The 23,014-nt window shown below is 38.5% G+C and overlaps 1 protein-coding gene across 1 annotated transcript in view; it reads right to left on the bottom strand.

Annotated features, from left to right (window-relative positions):
* The window catches only part of LOC127649234 (PH domain leucine-rich repeat-containing protein phosphatase 2-like), an 81,725-nt gene that overhangs the window by 32,331 nt on the left and 26,380 nt on the right, over positions 1-23,014 (bottom strand). Inside the window, exons 4-6 of the mRNA XM_052134246.1 lie at positions 9,007-9,197; positions 6,153-6,278; positions 456-610 (exon numbers count right to left, since the gene is read on the bottom strand). Of these exons, the coding sequence (XP_051990206.1) occupies positions 456-610; positions 6,153-6,278; positions 9,007-9,197 (472 nt within the window). The remainder of the gene's footprint in view (positions 1-455; positions 611-6,152; positions 6,279-9,006; positions 9,198-23,014) is intronic.

The following is a 23,014-nucleotide window of genomic DNA, read 5'->3' as shown; positions in this document are numbered from 1 at the left end:
AGGCATATGTCTATGTCAGTTAGTGAAACGCAAGGAAAATGAATTGGATGTAGGCTGCATTAGATGATAAATAATTTAAGTATAATTAATCATATTGATATACTGACACAAAAATCAAGTTTAGTATTAAAAATGATCAAAAGCGCTTTGATATCATCTGCTGGTGGAATCCTCAAACTGCAAATACAGGACCTGATTTTAGACTTTGCGTAGAGATTAGACTTGGTTTGTTAAATGTCTGAACACAATTATCTATTTCTCAGGAAATTGTCCAGTTGCACTTTGCAGCACTTCATTAACATACAAAATACAAAGTTTGCATGCATACAGCCACATATAGTGCAAGCACGCCCACTTGCGCTTTGCGCTGGGACAAAATTACACTTGAAAATAGCGGTCTCACTGTTTGTGGTAACACAGATGTGCATCTATACATATAAATCCTGCATCTTCACCTGTTGAAGTTGATGAGTCCTCCAGGGCCATCCAGCCTCATGAAGTTGTGGCGTAGGTTGAGGTGCGTGACATCCTGGCAGTAGAAGAGATACTCTGGCATTTCCTCCAGACTGTAGCAGGATAAATCCACAAGACTTATCATCTGAGACACCACCTACACACGTGGCGAAAAAAACAACTCACTAGCCTAATCTACAGAAGCATATATATATATATATATATATATATACATACATACACACAGATGTCACGTCCACATGGTGTTAGACTGGACACAGTAAAGTAAACCCAGAGAGCTTGCCTGTGCATTACAATGGCTTTATGATGGTTACGGGGCATTGTTAAAATCAATACAACGTCTCAAGTGGCTTATTGCTTTTATAAAATGGCAGTAACAAAAATATGATAAAACAATTAAAATAAATGAATTACATTAATATAAAATGTACATTTTAATATACACTATAAAATAGGATTATAAACATAATTTTTATAAAAATCACAATAAAAAATTATTCAACCAAGTAATACAGTATAGTTTATTAGCCTAACTATAGGCACGTTAATATATTACATATATGTGTGGTTACAGTTGTGCATATATATTGCTATTACAACAACTTTGAATGTAGCTTATGCAATCAGATTTTAGGGTTGGAAGGATCCTTTTTATGAGGATATATAAACACATTGTTTGAGAACTCCTGAAGAGATGGCCAACTGGTGTTGGATCAGTGAATTGAAGCACACTGTCAAATCAAAGTCTATGTTATTACATCACTGGATCGAACTCAGAGTGAGCTGGTTAATTCTCATGGATATAGACAGTGGGATGGACTAATGCTGTCTGGGTCAATGACGTCATGCTCGTTGTTGTGTCTGTATCTATCAATATATTAAAAGAAACATTTAAATGCAGATGACTTGAATACACCTCTGCTAGATATTTTTTGTCGAGCATAATATAAAAAATGTTGAGGTGAGATAATGTCTAGAGATCATTTGGGGGGTCATACTTAGTGTAAAGATTCTTTGAAAAATTATGTTAAGTAGTTTGGCATATTTATTTATTATTATTTATTAAAAGAATAAGTTGTGAAGCATATTTGTTTTAAAGTAAATCTTAAAGTAACCCTAACCCTTTTTTTTTAAACAATGATAAAGATGTGCACACTGTAAGGGAATATTGAATTACCTTTTAATTAATAATCACTTAGTTATATAATATAATATTATTATAATATTACTTTTTAGTTACATCACTTGACATCAAAGTCATTAAAATAATATTTGTTTTCAATACAAGTTTTAATTCAATAGACAGCATTTGTGGCATAATATTGATAAACTCAAATAAAATCTCATTCAATGTTACACTAAAGCAGTGACAATGGAGGTGAATGTGGCCTGTCTATTTACATTAAAATACACACTGTTTCCAAGGTACATCCACTAGATGTAAACATTATGTGTTAACATGATTTTAGTGTGATAAAATCATGATTTACCAGCATTAAGGCATTTACCAGATTAATGAGTTCACCAGCGTTATACCGTCATGACAACAAAGTTGTAATAATGGGCATAACTTTACACAGATAAAGTTAGCAGGTGATTTTATCACACTAAAATCATGTTAATATACATTTATATACATTTATATACATTTATGCATTTGGCAGATGCTTTTATCTAAAGTGACTTACAGAGCCCTTATTACAGGGACAATACCCCTGGAGCAACCTGGAGTTAAGTGCCTTGCTCAAGGACACAATGGTGGGGGCTGTGGGGATCGAACCAGCAACCTTTTGATTACCAGATTACCACTTATGTGCTTTAGACCACTACACCACCACCACTCCGTTATGTTAATACATATTGTATCACGGGACTGTTGAATGCTTGATTCTGATTGGTTCACGGACATTCTAAGGTGTGCAATTATTTTTCAAGGAAACGCACAGCTATGAAGTAGTTCCAGTTCTTGAACGCATAACGGTTCCATATCACTTCGCCAAATTATTTCAGTTATTTCAAAGAGTCCTACAGGCTACCACAACAAAATAACCAATTAAAACAAAGACACTAGTTAAGTACATTGGAAAAGGATGACAAACAATGTCTATAATATCCAACATTTATTTCAATTTCGATTGAAAAGCGCCTCTTACTTTTTTACTCTTGTCTCACCCACACACATTGAGACTCCAGTCACGACTAACAAATAGAGCCGCACTGCAGCGACTTGATCAATACAACAGTTTCTATTATCCGAAATAACTTTAAATATGCAAAACTTTTTATGTTTCAGTGTATTTTGCCCTAATCAGCCTCACATAGCTGTAGTCGAAAGCACCTTCGGCTACCCCTCCCCCTCTCACACAAACTCTCTCAGGAGCAAAGACAGCGCACCCCAGAGACTCACTGGGATTGTAAACAGTTGTTTAGAAAAGCTGTACAAGAATGGTGACACTCGCTACTGCTGAGACTCAAACTTACACTTTGGCAATCAGAAGCGATGTTATGCCTGACGAGAGGCACTTTAAACAGGTAATTCAACATGATGTCTCACAGTTTCTCTTTTTCTTGCTCACACACACACACACACACACACACACACACACACACACACACACACACACACACACTACCTTGTTACTCCAATGGTGAAAAACAGCGTATCCTGTGTTGATAGTTCTAAAGTGATATTTTCGAACTAGCAACGAAGGCTTGAGCTGTATCAAAGCTAGATACACTTGATCAATACAACAGTTTCTATATTATCCGAAATATCTCTGGGAAACACCCTCGTCCCCCCACTTACACACACACACACACACACATACATACATATACGCATTATGCACACACTTACTTGTGAGTGAAAAACAGAGCCACCATGTCAGCGCACACCTGCATCTCAGTAGGGTGGAAAAAGTTGTTACGGTTTACATCAGAAATATGACGACACTCGCTGCTGCTGAGAAGTGCTTAAACTTACATCTTGGCGATTTTGAAGCGATGTTACTTATTTATTTATTTATTTATTTTCAAGCAAAAATAGTGTGACAACAGAAAAGATACACAATAATAATAACTTATACACTTATGCTTGAAAATGGAGTGGGAAGAAGTAAAACTTATTAAACCCCACCCCAGTCTATCAAAGAATTTATACAAACAAAAAATAGCTGCTTCCTTCATCAATAATCTCAAAGAGAAAATAATAATAATAAAAAAATAAAAAAGAATAATAATAATAGTAATAATAATACCTCATTTAGAAACAGTGGTTGCACAAGTCAAAACCACACATTCATACCATACATATTAATAATATACAGATATTTCCACAGGTAACAATGATAATCAAATACCAACAATGGTAGATGGAATACCACAAGGGTAACTAAATAATAACTAATCCAACAATCCACACAACATGAATACAATCAAACCACAATGTCATTGTAATGGAACCAGACCTTTCGTTTGTAAAGACGTTTGAAAATTGTGAATGCCTTGACACTGCTTTAATTCAAGCCCCAGATTATTCCACAAAGTAACCCCACAAACAGACATAGAAAAACTCCTCCTGGTGGAACCCGCCATTGGGACCACAAAGTTTCCTAATCCTCTCAAACTGTACGAATGCTCCTTATGAGAAAAAATATTTTGAATGTTCACAGGTAATAAATAGTGATACGCTTTGAACATGAACTGTGCATTATATAATTTTACAAGATCCTGCATTTTTAATAGCTTTGATTTAAGAAAGAGTGGATTTGTGTGTTCGAAATAGGCGGCCTTGTGTACAGTATAATTCGTATAGCTCTTTTCTGTAGCAAAAAAAGTGACTGTATTACATTTTTGTAATTATTGCCCCATACCTCTACACAGTAGGTTAAATATGGCTGTATTAAAGCACAATACAGGGTATGGAGTGCATTATAATCTCTACTTATTATGGCAAGGCTTTTGGAGACTTTAGTTGTAATATGTCTGATGTGGGCATTCCAACTTAGCTTGTTGTCTATCGTTACACCTAAAAAATTTATTTCCTGAACATTTTCAATGTGTACTCCGTCTATCTCAACCAGTTTCTGCGAATCAGCTTGATACTTTCCAAAAACATCACTTTGGATTTATCTAGGTTTAAGGATAATTTGTTTCCATCCATTTCCATCAACTTCTGACGAGAGCTGCAATGAAAAAGGTAATCCCAGAAACTATCTATCTCAGTTTATGAGTTTCTCTCTTTCAATCCCTAAAAAACAAACTAATACACACATGCACAAATGCACTACCTTATTACTCCAATAAGTGCTCCAGTAAGCAGCACAAGCCTCGATATCCTCCATTGCTAGTTCTAAAGTTCAATTTTTGATCTAGCAGCGAGGGCTCGGACTGTATTAAATCAAGACGCTGAATCCGTGGCAGAGTTTTAGGGACAAAAATTAGAAATTGTCTGGAGATAAAACACTGAACGATGTCTTAATGTGTGGTAACCATGGTATAAGTGGAATAATTGACTCCAGCCAGATGAATTATTGAAACATAATGCACACCCGAGGTGCTGTGCATCGTGACCACATTACCACCTCGGGTGTGCATTATGTTTCAATAATTCAATGGCCTATCCTAAATTATTCCTTACTAATGTTCAAGTTTTGAGGCTATACTTTTGAATGTGTGTGTATTTAAATGTTTATGGATTGGCCCCATTCACATCCACTGTCTTCCTGTAAATGCAATTTTTGCTTTTGTATTTAAATAAACCAGGGACGAGTCAAAATAATTTTTATGGTATTCAACATTATGCCACAATTTCTATTGATTGTATCTACACAATCAATGTATTGATCTACACTTGTATTGAACCCGGAACCTTCCTTTAAAATTGATACTTATTTAAATCAAAATTTCTTCGAAAACAAGCTACCAACAGGAATAAAGAAAGAATAAAGACTTCTAAGATCAAAATGCATGAGCCAAGCTCTTGGTAAACAATATTCTTTCTATGAAAATAAGATTTATATTGACCACAGGACCCGATTGAAAGACTTTTATTATGAGCCGATCCGACTGCAAGGCACAACAGCTGCATTATACTGTAGTGATGCACATTAACTAGTGCCCAGACATGCAAACATACATTTTCTCTCTCCCTCATCTATCATGCCACCTCAAACAGCCCTTTACCTCAGGATCACCCTCTCACACAATTGTTCTGAACGGGTTTTGCATTATTCAGGGAGTTTCTGGTGTACGGGAGTTAGCTGTGCTCTCTAGAGATGGTCGAAACTCATTAGACTCAGGGGATGCAGCAAGAGTTTGGAATGCCAGTCATTAACACAAATGAGGACTAACAGAGCACAGAGGAGCCAAATGAGGGTGGAACACTGAAAAAGAGACTTAGCAAACATACCAATTCATGAAAACAAAATGTGTGTGTGTTCCTTTAAAATACAAATAAAAACATAGACAGCTGTTTCAGCAAAGCTGTGCACTGCAGGTAGTGGGTACAGAGGGCCCCTTTATACAGAAAATATTAAGACATACAATCTGTGACAGAGGGATTTTATATAAAATAAAAAATATAAGGGACAGAAAACCCAGATCCATTGTAGAATCCTTGTGGGTTCCCTCATGAAATCTTAATCCTTGTCTAGATTAGATAAAGCACTTGCACTCACTTTAGAAGCTTGCCGATGCCAGCGCTGGTAGTCGGCCAGCGTGTCAAAATTAACGTAGTAGGTCTGGGCCTGTGGGCCAGCGGAGCTAAAAATCAGACAGTGCTGCCTCCTCTTCACCTCCTCGACCTGAGCAAAGAAAGGAGGAGGTCAACTATGAACTGTGTCAGTGATGAAGGCACTTTATGCTTTGTAATAGCACATCTAAATTTGGTGATTAAAGGAAAATTCTGTGTTATATACAAGTTAATGCATACGGACAGCATCTGTGGCTTGATGCTGATTAAAACAGACAATAATTTTAACTCGTCCTATAAATTAATACAAAATAACAAAAAACACATTTACAATAATGCAGTTGAAATTGGCAGTCGAACAACATTTAGGAGGGTTTAAAAACAGAAACGTGAAACTCTTACATGAATTCTACAGTTAAAAAAATCCCCAAAAAACATTGGATAGCTTGTGTTAGTTTTTCATTCAAATATAGTGACTGACAAATATATAGTTGCTGTTTAATATTATGTTTATTAATGTTAAATGGTACTTAAAGGGATAGTTCACCCAAACATTTTAATTCTCTCATGATTTACTCACCCTAATGCCATCCCCAATGTATATAACTTTCTTTCTTCTGCTAAACACAAGCAAAGATTTGTGAAGAATATTTCAACTTTGTTGGTCCATACAATGCAAGTGAATGGGTACCAACATTTTGAAGCTCCAAAAAGCACATAAAGGCTGCATAAAAGTAATCCATATGACTCCAGTGGTAAAATCCATGTCTTCATAACCGATATGATAGGTGTGGGTGAGAAACAGGTCAATATTTAAGTCCTTTTTTACTATAAATTCACCTTCCTGCAAAGTAGGTGGCGACATGCACAAAGAATGTGAATCGCCGAAAATGAAAGAAGAATGTGAAAGTGGAGATTAATAGTAAAAAAGGACTTTAATATTTATTTGTTTCTTACCTACACTTATCGCTTCTGAAGATGAGGATTTAACCACTGGAGTCATATGAGTCAACTTTTTGGTACCCATTCAATTGCATTGCATGGACCAATAGAGCTGATATATTCTTCTAAAAATATGTTTTTGTTCAGCAAAATAAAGAAAGTCATACACATCTGGGATAGCAAGAGGGTGAGTAATAGGGCTGAAATGATTAGACGACGTTATCGACAACAATAAAAAACTGTCGACAAAAAGTTTAATTGTTGAATAGTGGTTTGATCTCATTTAACATAACATAAGATCAAATGAAACTAATGATGACGCGTGAGAGCAGCACTGCAGCTCGTGCCTGACTGAGGAGAGGAAGAAAATAGTTCACAGTCCAGACACACTCTAAACTTTAAAAACAGCTTCAGGTGATGTAGATCGCAAGGTATGAGGGAATTATATAAAATAAGTAAGATACAGAAGCACTCTCGTTGTGCAATAAGCAGAGCTGGAGCTGCTGCTTCGCTGAAGCAAATTTGCATGTCAAGCGTCTTTAAAGGAAACACCCTGGTGTCCTTTAATGCGGTTATATTTAATGCGTTACAGCTTTATTAATGTTCAAATACTAAGGAAGCAGGTCATGTAATAACTCCAAACTCCAAAACTGTCATTTCTCTGTGTGTTCATCACCTCTTCTATGAGTTGCATGAAGCGTCCCGATCTAAGAGGGAAAGAGACTGAATCTGCACCTGGCTGATGCACACTCCATCACGGGGACACTCGTCCCTCGAGCATGCACACTTGCTGCAGCTAGATTATAACGTGATGGCTCACGACTTATTGAGTCATAATATATGTCACTGTGCATTTCTTATTGTGAAGAAATATGTGGCAATGTGCAGCTTTATTAATAAGACAGAGTTTGTTTTTGTGAGTTTAAGATGGATTGAAGTGAACAGAAAGGTGAGAGAGGGTAGTCTTCACCTGAGAAGCAGCATATAAGATATTTAGACTTGCTTTTTATATGCTATATATAATATACTGTAGTAGGGAAGGTTCTTCTGGGTCAGGAGACAACGAAGCGGTGCAGGAAAGTGTTTTAATTTCCACCTTCAGGGTTCCTGGATTTCGGGATTTATTTATGGCATTATTTTTCAGAAGTGCCGAAAACTATTGCACAGTATTGTATGTTGTTTTAAGGATTTTTTGACTATTTTAAATGCAAAACAATACAAAAACACTTGATAACAACAGGAGTTTTTGCAGTGAATTTTTTACTGAATTAAAGTATTTTATTTCCCTTAATTCAGTGAATGTCATTTAGAGGTATTTTTAACCTATGACCTATTTTTAACAAGCTGAATAGTTGGTTAAGAGCTAATGATTAAATGATGCAATAGATTGCATAATAGTCGAATAATCATTCTAATAATCAATAGATTAGTCGATTATCAAATAATTGTTAGTTGCAGCCCAAGTTAGTAAATAAGAGAATTTTTCATTTTTGGGTGAACTATCCCTTTAATACATTTAAAATGAATGATTAGATTTATCAAAACATGCAATGTGTGATCAGAAAGTAATAAGATTAGATTACCAAAATTACATTAGGGATTACAATTAAATCATGTAATTTGTAATAATTGCATAAGTAATCTACTCAGCACTGATTATTACATGTGCTGCATGAGGCTGATATGATAGAATTCCTTACCGACCGTGTCTATGCAAAGCTATAAAAAAAAAAAACTGAGCTAAAAAAAGTAAACCCAGTAACTTCCACTTGGTACCTTAATGTGGATACCAAAGTGTGAGATGGAAGCAGCTGTGTTGATGCATCTGCACTCTGTTATCTGTTCCCCTCCTTCAGAGCCTGCAGTGAATGTGTATGTGGGTGTCTGTGAACCCCTACCTTCCCCCCGACCAGGGGCAGGATATGCATCTTGCCGGTCAGACTGTCCTTGACAGAGGCCACAATAAGACAAGTCCCGCACAGGATGACCTGCCGCTCTGCCCATTTATGGAGCTGTGTCTTCCCCTTCCGGACACTGAACACACCCTTCAGAAGAGTCCGCTCTTGCTGGTCAGCATTAACTGGTTTCTCTGTGCGCGCACACACACACACACACACACACACAGTAATCAACCAGCTGTCAGTAACAGTATAGACATTATTTATCAAACCAGAAAAAATGTGAGTGGTGCATGCCTGTGCAAAAGTCATCACAAGCTACGGTGTTCGAGTGTCTGCTAGGTCAAAAAAAGACAAAGGACAAAAGAGCCAGCCTAAAATTTCTATGATATTTGGTTGCAGATATGGCTGGGGTACCTCCTTTAATTCAAGTCTATGGGATATTTTTTTAACCATTTCTGTTTTCTGACAGGAGAAAATCATAAGTCTGATCGCTTAGAAAATGAATATGATACCTCTCCTCAATAATCCAGTTGATTTGAGGAAGAATTCATGTCCACAGCACAGGACAAAAGCCAAAGTGTTGTCTTAGTGGTGTCAAAACACCACTAAGACATGTCAGCCGATACACCAGCCAGGCAAATAAATCAGCCAACATTTGCCCACTTTGAAATTATCACCATCAATTGATTACCATACTTGCATGGCCAACTAAAAGAAGCATTAGGGGGTGTTCACACTTAACGTGTTATGCATCTGTCCACACAGTTTTCAATACATTTTCTATGTAATCTTTGTCCATTGTTGCACGTCTCCTTATTTTTCAGTATCTAATAAAGGGGCTCTATGTTTTTTTAGATGCTGTGCAAGTTAAAAAGAACTTCAACTGTTAAAACACACCTCGAGACACCTGCGTTCAGTTCTATTCATTGCGCTGCATCTGGCTTTTTTTAGTGCAAGAACAAGTTCGGTCTAAATTTTGCCTTTATTCTCCCTTGTGTCAGTTCCAAATTCTAGTCACTTATTGCACAATTTATTTTTTTAAATATTATCTTACATCTTTATATAATATATCAAATTACATCTAGTTTATATTTAAAGGGGTCATAACATGAGGAATCAAATTTCCCTTGATCTTTTGACATATAAGAGGCCATTGATCTAGAAATAACATACTTTAAGTTTCAGAACTGAAAACTTCCTCCTTAATAGAAAAAGATAATTTATTTAAACCAGGCTCCAGAAACGGGCTGTTTGGAATTTGTGGAACTTGTGATGTCACAAGGACCCAATACATCTGCACATGACTGCCTCTTCAGCAAGACAGCAATGCCTATTTTTCATCATTGCACCCTTGGCTCCGCCCACTGGTGCTCACTGCTCATTTACACCAGTGTAAAGGAGAGGGGGCCTGTCATGGGAGATTCATCTACACCAAATAGGACTTACATAGGACACCTTCATGTGCCTACATGGATTTAAATGTTTTTCTACACAGGATGAATGGCTTCATCTCGCGCCGCATTTAAAAGATGCAATGTCAAGTTATAACTCTAAAAAGGAGCCCTCCATTATGTTTCATTCAGCTGTGCTGTTTCTTGCTGTTTTGAAGTGTCCTGTTTTGTTTTGCACCCATCTGTACTATTTGTACTTGTTAGTCTTTTGTAAAAATGCACTATATGGGCGTCTCTGATTGTTTTGATGTGTTTCTGGCGATGTGCGCCACACCTTAAGAGTGGTACAAGCACAACTTTTAAAAACGTGTCTCATTCTGCTGCTGCCGCTGACTGGGAGAAACACAAGCCTTTCTGTGTGTAAACAAACACTGAAGATGTGAAGACAGCATCTCTGCTTTGACACTGAAGTCTTAAAGGGCCAAAGAGTTCAAAACCGAGCATTTCAGACAGAAGGCCATATACAGGGTGGAAAATTATTATATATTACTAAATTATTGCTGTTTTGGTGCAAAAATTTTTTTTACTAACATTATAAGTGGACCTCAGAGAAGATAATAAAATAAAAAAAGAGTATGTCATGACCCCTTTCAATATAAAATTGCATGAGCTTATCTCACATATATATCAACAACCCCACTCCATGTATATTGGTCGACAACTACTGATAATACTCTTAACATACAGGAGAACCACCTTAGGAGTGACTGTCTTTATAACACACATGCATACAGATACATGTGTGTATGGTGTCCATACAGTATGTAATGTGAAGTGCGGCCCTCAGTGGGACATCAAAAAAGGATGAATAGGGCTGCCAGTAAATTATGTCATATTTATTGGTTAGCTCATGGTGACACACACACACACACACACACACACACACACACACACACACACGTGGTGGCCCACTCAATAACCAATAAAGAGTGTTATTGCAGAATAGTTTCCAGAGCTTTACAAAAATATATTTATATTGCAATAATTATGTTCTTGTTGTTAATTAACCAAATTGTATCACATATTGGGTGGAAACTTAACCTCAGTCCAGTATGTTAAAAACTATATGGATGCACTCATATGGAATTTCTGGGTTGATACCAATAACTAAACTTTTTTGTGTTTTAACCTTTTTAACTGGAATGGCTAGCCAAATAATGAAAAACTTAAAGAAATGAAATAAGTGTCATTTAAAAGCTTGGAATCTGGACTTTCGATACATATAGGTGATCAAACCATCTCTTAGCCAATGCCTTTTAAATTGCTAATACGTTAGAAGGGGAAGAAAGGGACACGAGCGGTGCCAAACAAACTAAATAAATGAAACAAAACACACTCTAGCTACATGCCCTGCCTAAACTACTCTTGCTAGGCAAACACAAAACGTACAGCGGGTGGCACTCACTCCTAAACTAAAGTGTCTAAACAGTTATGAAAACCTGCATGTGAGAACAATGTATATCATGTGACCTTACCTGTCCACTTTCCCCAATGTAACAAAAATAATGAACATTATGAAAATATATAACCAAATAACAAATAACAACAAAGATTAATAAGCAAAACAGGACAAAGAACATACAATATCAAACAAAAATGAATGGATCGATTTTCTTGCAAAAATGAACTGACAGAGTACAGTAACACAGCCGGAGCTTGCGCAAATGGGTTTTGGCTGGGTTTTAAAGTTGCCGATCTATAGAAATTGGTGGAGGAGATGATGATGTCAGAGGGGACTCCAACAGAAACGACCAGTGGGAGATGTCTAGAAGGTAACAGAATACGGAAAGCCTGAAACAGCACTGAACGACACACACGCACACATCTCATATAGACACACACAGGAATGTAACAGTCTTAACTAATGAAATACAACAAGCAAATGAGTTTCTCACAAACTGTAGCAAGTATTTGTATGCAACAACCCCAACATTGTGTTTGGGCTTGTTTTAATCGGAATCTAGTCATGCCATTTTCCTTGTTCTCTGAAAGGAACATTCTGGGTTCAATAGAAATTAAGCTCAATCAACAGCATTTGAGGCAAAAACAATTTATTTAACAAGTCCTTCCTTTTCTTCAATGGAAGTGAATGGGGGCCAATCTGAATATTTTAAAATACTCACTGTTTCAAAAGTATAGGCACAGGAGGTAATGATGACTTAATGCTGCAAACCCTAAATCCCTACAATGACCGTAAAAATTATGATTTGAATGACTTTACAGCTCAAATAATACATTAGTTTTAACAGAAGAATGAATGAGAGTGTTTTTATGAAGTTATAAGCTTCTCCCCTTTTCTCCCCAATTCCCAATGCGCTCTAAGTCCTCGAGGTGGCGTAGTGACTCACTACGTGCCTCAATCCGGATGGCGGAGGACGAATCTCAGTTGCCTCTGCGTCTGAGACCGCCAATCCATGCGTCTTATCAAGTAGCTTGTTGAGCGCGTTACTGCGGACACATAGCGCGTGTGGAGGCTTCATGCTATTCTCAGCGGCATCCATGCACAACTCGCCACGAGCCCCACCGAACCACATTATAGCAACCATTAGGAGGTTACCCCATATGACTCTACCCTTCCTAGCAACCAGGCCAATTTGGTTGCTTAGGAGATGTGGCTGGAGACCCTAGGGGTGGTAGTCAGCATCTTTACTCGCTGAGCTACCCAGGCCCCAATTTGTAAGCTTCTTTAAACATTTTTGCCTTTGAACCCTCCAAAAATTGGCCCTATTCGCTTATTTTAAGTGCCTCACTGTAACCATTTTTTAAGAAAAGGAGGGACGAGTTGAGATTCTTTTCTGTGGATATCAACATTAGGCCTATGCCACAAATGCTGTTGATTGACCTTAACTTGTATTGAACCCGGAATATTCCTTTAATGTTTAATGAAGAAATACGCAAAAGTGACAGAAATGGTTCCATAGTGATTTTTGTAATTTTTAATTTAAAGAATATGACATATTTTCAACAAGCCCAAAAACAATGTAACATTGTACATAGATCTTAAAATAATTCCCATAGAGAGCAACATGGCATGCAAACTCATGGTAGAAAGAAATCAATAACTGTGCAGAATCGCTTATGTTCCTACTCAAGATTCACTCGCACAAAGTCACACACCTCGGAGGACTTTTCTCAAGTACTCTTAAGATGCAACAGTCAGTGATGAATGAGTAAGGCATTTGACACCTTAAACTTGCTTCTCTCAATCTAAATACATAGCAAGCACATGCTGCAGCTCTTCTTCACCACCTCTAAAATGCACATCAAACACAGTAATTGCTGGTCAAACTAACACAAATGCCAAAGCAAACTTTTCATCCCTTCCATCCTTCTATGTCCTTAACTTCAGATAGAGCAGTCTGAACACAGATGTGTTAAAACAAAGAGAGTGTCTCAAGAGAGTTGGCACCCGCCTACTGCTTTTTTTTTGGAGCACTTCTGAGGCAGGGCCCAGCGGATGAGTCTGAATGAGTGGGCACTGTCTAGAAAGCTGCTAAGGAACAGAAAATGGAGCTGACACTCAGACAGGACTGGTAACCTGGTCACTGGGCTTCCCTCATGACAACTCTAGCTCAGCTGGACCAGTGAGAGGGTTTTTGTTTAGGCATGAGGGTCCAAGAAACATCCATCACACACAAAGCACTAAGACTGGGCAATTAATTGAATATTTACAATATACAGTGGGGGTTCAACAGTCTAATACCACATTGCAAATAATACTGAGAATTGATTAATACTTTATATTTACAACAGGAAATAAACGTTTTAGGATTTTGATAAAATGTAAAACACCACATTTTTCAGTTGGAGTTTGCATTAACCCTCACCCACTCCTCGGGTCATGTTTGACCCTTTCATTTATTTTTGGGGGGATTTTCTCCCCAATTTGGAATGCCCAATTCCAAATGCGCTCCAAGTCCTCGTGGTGGAAGACGAATATCAGTTGCCTCCGCGTCTGAGAACGTCAGCACGTGCATCTTATTATGTGGCTTGTTGAGCACGTTACCACGGAGACCTAGCGCATGTGGAGGTTTCACGCTATTCTCCGCGGAATCCACAAACAACTCACCACTCGCCCCACCGAGAGCGAGAACCACATTATAGTGACCATGAGGAGGTTACCCCAACATGACTCTACCCACCTTGGTTGCTTAGAAAGCCTGACTAGAGTCACTTAGCAAGCCCTGGATTTGAACTTGCAACTCCAGGTGTGGTAGTCAGCGTCTTTACTCGCCAAGAAACCCAGGCCCCCTCATATTGTTTCTTTAATAAAAATGGTATACTTTATCTGCGTGGTACAATTCTTTGTAACTTTTCCTCCACTTGTTATCTGATCACACACAAAAACAATCTGGACTTGATCCTAAGTCTAAATGGTCATAAAAAAAGAAAAGAAACACTTGTGTGATTGAAGTGTGATTGCTTCTAAAACAAAGAGTGCACAATATAAAAGTTGATTTATGATTGTTAATCTGTCCCATTACTTTTGGTCCCTTAAATACCTTGTAAATACCCTCAAATTAAAGCTGAAAGTCTGCAGTTAAAGCACATCTTGTTTGTTTCATTTCAAATCCATTGTGGTGGTGTATAGAGCCAAACAGATTAGAATTGTGTCGATGTCCCAATATTTATGGACCTGACTGTAGATTGCAAGCATTAAAGCAAATATTTTAATAGCTAAAATGTTGATAAAGTTGGATTTGATTCATTTTTAATAATAATACCTTTTATTTATAATGTTCTTTTCTTGCACTTACAGTACACATAACATACAGCAGCAACCACACACAAAAGATTGCCTCTGAAAGATTTAAGTTTGCAGGAGGGCTGCTGAAGTGCAAATAGATTGACAGAACAAAGAGAACGGGAGGGAGTGTAGGGCACAATAAGACTGCAAAAATGCTCTGGTACAATACCATGAACTGCTTTATACATTAAAATGAGAGTTTTTAAAATCAATATGAGCACGAATGGGAAGCCAGCGCAATTGCGAGAGCACAGGGGTAATGTGTAGACATGGTGATGTATGTGTAAGAACACGGGCAGCAGAGTTCTGAATATACTGAAGCCTATTTATGGTTTTTGCTGGTAAGCGAGAAAAGAGGGCATTGCAGTAATCCAGCCTAGAGGTGATAGGCATGGATAAGCCTTTCTGCATCAGCCAGAGAGTAGAAGGGCCTAAGTTGGACAATATTTATAAGGTGATAAAAGGCTGTTTAGGAAATATTTTTAATGTGTGCATCAAATGTCAACTGAGCGTCAAAGATGACACCCAGGTTTCGCACTTGGGAGGAGAGAGGCACAAGGCTGTTGTCAACCATCAATTTGAGATTTAGGTCAACTTTACATGTAGCAGCCAATGAACCAATGAGCACAAGCTCAGTTTTGGAACAGTTCAGCTTCAGAAATGATGCTGCATACAGGTACTAATTTCATGCAGACACTCCGTCAGCACAGTTAAATTGTGGTTAATATCAGGGCCAGTATTGATGTAGATTTGTGTATCATCAGCATAGCAGTGATAACCAAGGCCATACTTCCCAATAATCTGCCAGAGGGGAATCATATAATTGCTGAATAGAGTGGGGCCCAACACTGACCCCTTTGGAACACCCTAATGTGTTTGCCACTGGTATGATTACAGCTATTTTGAGTGTAGGGGGAACCAATCCAGAATTTAATGTAGAGTTCTCAATTGAGGTGATATGAGGACTAATAGATAGAAGACAGTCCTCGAGAACAGATGATGGAAGGGGATCAAGAATACAGTTAGTTGAGTTCATGGACATAATGGTTATGACAATGAAATCAATATTGACCATTGCAAAACTTGAAAATCATGAGTCACTGGATTTGTTGGTAGAATCTGAGGCAGCTCAGACAGAGGGACAAAATCTATTGAGTTGTATATATTCTCAATCTTACCAATGAAATAATTGAGAAACATATTACATTGGTCAACAGATGAACAAGCAGTAACATTGGCTGGTTTAAGTAGTCTATTAACTATCTTAAATAATACATTCGGATTATCTACCCCATCACTAATGATTTTAGAGTAGTAATCCTCACGTGCAGCATTGAGAGAGTTATGATAATCAGTTTGGTGTTGAACAAACATATGCCTATGAACTGTTAGTCCAGACTTTTTGTATTGCCGCTCTATTTGCCTACCTCTGGCCTTCAGTAAACGTAACTCAGTTGTATACCAGGGACATGGTTTCCTAAAGGTGACAACATGCTCTCTCAGAGGTGCAAATTCCTCCAACATAGTAGACAAAACAGAATTATAGTCCTCGACTGAATTGAAAATTGGAAGCACAGAAACAGAATTAGAGAAAAGGTCTTAGTCCATGTGCTTGATATTTCTAAATGTGATAACACGTTCAATCAAAGACTTTGAAGTTGAAGTGTTGAATTCAAAAGTAATGAGCTTATGGTCACTTATACTCATTTTAGTGCTGTCCACCGACTAAATAGCAATACCAGCGGAGCAAACCAAATCTAATGTGTGTCCTAACCTTTGAGTAGGAAAGTTGGCATGTCGGGTAAAATTAAAACCATCAATAATTTCCAAACAATTGACAGCATTAACACAATAGAGATTGTCAACATGAATGTTAAAATCTCCAGTTAATACCATAGCTGAACAAATAGGACTTAGAAGTGTCAACAGTTCAGTCATTTCAGAGAAGAAGAGTGGGTTAGGTTTAGGAGGATGGTAAATTAGCAGTACAAGAACAGACAAAACACCATTGATTTTAAAAACCAAACATTCAAATGACGAAACAGAGTTAGCAGCGATTTCAGTGATTGATACATCAGATCTGGAAATAACAGCGAGTCCACCACCTTTACCAGTTGATCACGGCATATCAATAAATGTATAACCGGATGGGGCACACATAAGGTAGTCATTGTCTTTATGCCACGTTTCACTGAGACAGAAAACATCAAGGTTTCTGTCTGTAATAATGTCTGAGAGGAGAGCCGTTTTATGATTCAGTGACCTTGTATATAAGTGTGCAAATCTTACAGTACTGCGATGCATAATCCCACAACGCTTGTCAGAGTGAATTTCAGGATAACATAGGTTACTAGGACAAATACCCAGGCAGATTGAGTAATGACGAACCGAGCGCCTACGATTCGACCAGGATACGGTGATGCCAGCTCCAGTAATGCAGCGTTTCTGATGAGAGCCTATGTGTATATAACTAGGCTGAAGGAAAAGTTACATGGAGCGCAAAGTCTGTATAACACTAATGTCAGGACGGGCATGATGTAGCCAGGAGAAAAGTTCAGAGAAGGAGTACCTTATCATAGTGAGATCCATTTGTTTAATCCACTGCTTTGCACAAGTCCCTGATAGAAGGAAGATGCAGATGTTCCAAATAGTCAGAAAAAAGCCGCATGATGACATCCATCAAAATCAAAGCAAGGCAGAAAGCCCTATCCAGACTCAGAAAGCAGCAGCAGACCAGGTCAGAGAGACAGTAGCACATCTGATCCAAGTGAGGTTTGAACAATAAAATCAAATTATAACAAAGCAACCCAGCTGCAGAAACCCCAGATGCAGAAAAAGAAAATTTTAAATGAAGATTTGAAATTTGAAAACTAACAGTAAAAACAAACAAACAAACAATAAGAGTGGAGAAGCGGCAGCTATCGTTCGCAGCGTCCTCTCCGAACAGGAAACAGGATTCGTTCTCAAATCAAGGCAAGTTTCCTCTCTGTATGGCATTTTACGTGCTTTAAACTTTATGTATTTAGACTTGGTCATATCATGCGTTTTTACTGATCGGATTGCTATCCGATTTAATAAGCACATTCCATTTAGACTTGGCCACAATAATGTCTAGACCATATAGATATAGAGCTGATCTTCTATTCCCATCTTATATGCAAATAAAACATATGTTCACTTTTGTGATTATGCTAATGCAGTGTAGCAAAATAATATTATAGTAAGACCTTTTGAAAAAACCTTAATAGTCCTAAAAACAGTCTTCATTTTCTTTAAAGTATACAATAAAATATATATATACCCTGAAACGGGGTAAGGAATGGGCTGGAACCGGTAGAACAGTCAACGTAAACTTTAATGACATAAATGAACTCAAATCAATTTAAACACAAACACATAGACACAAACTAACACACAGTGGCCGAATGCGGCTCTCTCTCTCTTGAACTGGCACCTCCGGCTCCTCTTTATCCCCCTCCCGGATGATTAGCCCGATTCAGGGCCCGGCCCCACCCACCTCCTCATCTCACTCCTCCATCTCCCAATTCAGGCCTGGAAAACCACTGGGATGACATACTCCCCTCACCTCCTTTCTTAGAGGGGAGGTGTTGCCCTTCCGGCCGTGCCTGCCGGCAGGTCTTACCCGCCCTTTTGGAGCACTGGAAGAGGGGAGGGGGAAAGGGCGAGGTGGAGCGACATTGAGAGAGAGAGAGAGAGAGAGAGAAAACTGACTCGCTGGTGACCTCTGGCGGACTACAGCACGCACCTCCCCAGGCAGATTGTAGTGAGTTCTCCAACCCCTGGTGGATGGAACGGCTCCTCCCCTTTCTCGGCAGATGACAGCGGTTCCTCCGTCCCCAGGCAGACGGCCACACCCAGAGATACAACAGTTGCACATGGGGGTGCAGTTTGTTGCAAAATCCTGTGTTTCCACCAAACTATTTCACTTAGTGCAAATAGCCTCTGCCAATAAATAAATACAGTAGCACTCTAGTGAAATAAAGCCGGAGATGCTGTTCCACTAAGCAACACTTTCATGTCGAGCGACTTAGAGTCGTCGGAGATTCGTCAATAATGAAATGTTTTGTAATGTGTTCACCCCTGTCGCCGATTCCTCGTGTAATTTGAAAATGCTACGACTTCAATGACAAGACAGACAGATGTGTAATATGAACGGTACCACGATCCAACGTCTTTGAAAGTCGTGTAGTGCGTAGGAGGCATAACTCATTAACCAGTTTAATGCCTCTGCCACATCGTGAAAAATTGAAATATGCCCGCTTTCCTATCAGCAGTTGACTCCAAATAAATCTGTTGTGGCTGTCTTGAGTTTCGTCTGAGCAGTGTTGGGTGGAGTTAGTGTAAATAGCTTCTGCCAACAAGATAGGCTATTTGCACTTAGTGTAAATTATTTATTTTGTATATACTCATACTTTGCAATCTACATCACCTTAAGCTATTTGGAAAGATTGGAGTGCATCTAGACTGTGAGTGTTGTCTTCTTCCTCTTCTCAATCAGGCGAAGGCAGCGGTGCTCCTCCCGCACATCATCAGTAGAGTTTGACGTGATCTCATGTTACATTAAATGAGATCACATTTTTTTTATGTTGACGTTGTCGATAATGCAGACTAATCGATTCAGCCCTAATTGGGATTCTGTGGCAGGACCTTAAACAGGAAGTCCATGCTTGAAAACCCTCCAATGTGGCTGAACTAAAGCAGTTCTGCAAAGAAAATTTGCCCAAAATTCCACCACAGCATTGTGAAAGACTGATCTCCAGTTATCAGAAGTGTTTGGTTGCAGTTGTTGCTGATAAAAGTGGCACAACCAGCTATTAAGTTTAAGGGGGAAGGTGATATAGATGTTGGATACATTTTTTTACTTCAATAAAAGTTTTATGTTATATCTCATTTGAATATTTAAAAACAATCTAAAACAGAAGAAATAAGGATGGGGGCAAATACTTTTCCACAGCACTGTATAAGGCTGCCTAGTCAGCAGACATCTGACCACACATCTTTGCCTCTTCTGACCGGATGACCACCGCTATGACTCATGAGATTCAGTGACTCAAGAACTAAATCACACACCAATGTCAAAGTGCTGACGCCAAACAAAACAAACCACCATCACAACCACACAGACTAAGCAATCCCCTTCGGTTCAGCCAATGGGAGGAGACGCTGGGACTGATCCAGTGTGACCCAAACAAGATCAGCCCCAAAAGAGAAACAAATTAAACTCCCTACAGATTAATTTAACAAAAAAAGGACATTGCCTGGAGATAGACAGCTTGAATAAAGTCTTGACCAGATAATAACCTTAATCGCTGATGTGGATATAAATGTGGTTAACTTTAAGAGACGGATAGACGAGGTCCGACGTGGAATCATCAATTCAAGCACTCCGGTTTAGGGTATAAATGAATACATGGGAATCACGTGTGAATTGTGTGATACATTAACATAGACATTTCAAGAAGTGGAAAGTGTATATGATGTCATATCTTAGTTAATATTACACTTGACAAGCTCCAGATGAGCACAATTAACAGAGACTGCAGTCGAGACCACGCCCATCCAATCGGAAATCACAACGTGCTCATTTTTATTCATAAGGTTTACACTTTAGAAATATCGGCTGCACAGATTCTCAAATTCTTGTGTTTCTTGGATAATCAGGTCAAACGAATATTTTTATATTATTCGGATGAATCCGTTATTCGTTTTGAAGTCATTATTCATGTCTTTCCGAATAAGGTATTCGCTTCGGGCACATCCCTATAAATCACACACCAATGCCAAAGTGCTGATGCCAAACGAAACAAACCACCACCACAACCACACAGACTAAGCAATCCCCTTCAGTCCAGCCAATGGGAGGAGACACTGGGACTGATCCAGTGTGACCCAAACAAGATCAGCCCCAAAAGAGAAACAAATTAAACTCCCTACAGATTAATTTAACAAAAAAGGACATTGCCTGGAGATAGACAGCTAAAACCACAAACTGTAAATACATGAATTAAGGGAAAAGACTGCAGCAGATTGCAACTGGGATGAATCCAGACTTTAAAAACATCTTTTTTGGGCAACATCCTTTCAAATGACTGAAGGGAGGATAAAACTAAAGGCTGAAATGGAAGCCTATTCATTCAACAGCAAATTTCAGGAAAACAGTCTAGAATATTTGTAAGTTATATTTCACCCCAAAATCAAAATACAGAAACAATAAATTATACTTTAAATGAAACTCCTCAAAGAATATAAATATCGAGTTGCAAGGGTGTCTGATGAGAGGTTAATATATATATATATATATATATATATATATATATATATATATTAATAGGTAAATATTAACTTTTTAAACTTAACGGTATTCAAAGCGCTTTACACTGTGACTCATTTACCCATTCACACACACATTCATATACCAATGGCAGCTCTGCAGCTCAATGCAAGGTGCTAGCCTACCATTGGGAGCAACTTGGGGTTCAGTGTCTTGCCCAAGAACACTTCGGCATGTGGAGTCATGTGCGCCGGGATTCGAACCACCAATCCTGCGATTAGTGGCCAACCCGCTCTACCAACTGATCCACAGCAAATTCACTCATTATAGATATACAGGTAGTCCGCCCCCACTCACACCATTGGTTGAGTAATGTTGTTGGGGCACGTCTAAGCGGGTCGCTCTAAACAAACAGGAATTTTATAGTGCCACATAGAAAATGCATTTACAGTTTTCGAAAAAATTAATCTCTGAATGACTTGTAGTTGTCTCTGCATGTTAAACTGGGATAGGAGAAAGTATTTTAACTAAAAAAAGTTACATATATCAGCTTTAATACTGTGATCGGCATTTTGTGCCAAGAATTTGTCTTCTTTTCTAGGATCTTTTTTTTTTTGCATCACGCACAAAATCACACATACACTACAACCCTAATGAATAAGCACTAGCTCAGACCTTGAAGTATGACATTGTGGCCACTGAGAGTAAGTCATTGGCAAATGTGTATGAATGGGGCCTGGGTAGCTCAGCAAGTATTGACGCTGACTACCATCCCTGGAGTCACAAGTTCAAATCCAGGGCGTGCTGAGTGACTCCAGCCAGGTCTCCTAAGCAACCAAATTGGCTCGGTTGCTAGGGAGGGTTGAGTCACATGGGGTATCCTCCTCGTGGTCGCTATAATGTGTGGTTCTTTCTCTCGGTGGGTCAACAAGCCACATGATAAGATGCGCAGACTGACGTCTCAGACGCGGAGGCAACGGAGGATTCGTTCTCTGCCACCCGGATTTGAGGCGAGTCACTACACCACCACGAGGACTTATAGCGCATTGGAAATTGGGCATTCCAAATTGGGGAGAAACAAATGTGTATGAATAACATGTGTATGAATAACATGTGTATGAATATTAAGGTGCCCGTTTTCAAGAGTCATTATGGTAGTAATTTATACTCGCTGTAGAGTAGACACGGAAAGGACAAAGGTACAGCAAATGGATTTAAAAACTAATTAAACAACAAATAAACATGCAAACACAAATCGGAGTTGTGACATATAATGTGTGGAGCGATAGAGACTGCTTGAGCAATTATGCGCACTTTTCAGTTTCACCCTGTCCAACAATCTCTGTGTTAATCAAACATGCGTGCAGAGATATACTGTGTGTCGCAATACCACTAATAACAGAAAAAACCATTTAACCTTCAATAATGGGAGTTGCTTAATAATTAGTGATTTGTGTTACAACAAAATGCCAAAGAGTGAATCTTCTCTGTTCACTCAATGTTAAATCATATTGA

The sequence above is a fragment of the Xyrauchen texanus genome, chromosome 1 (genome assembly GCF_025860055.1).
Source record: "Xyrauchen texanus isolate HMW12.3.18 chromosome 1, RBS_HiC_50CHRs, whole genome shotgun sequence".
In the NCBI taxonomy this organism is placed as follows: domain Eukaryota; kingdom Metazoa; phylum Chordata; class Actinopteri; order Cypriniformes; family Catostomidae; genus Xyrauchen; species Xyrauchen texanus.
This window is presented reverse-complemented; position numbering and strand designations above follow the sequence as displayed.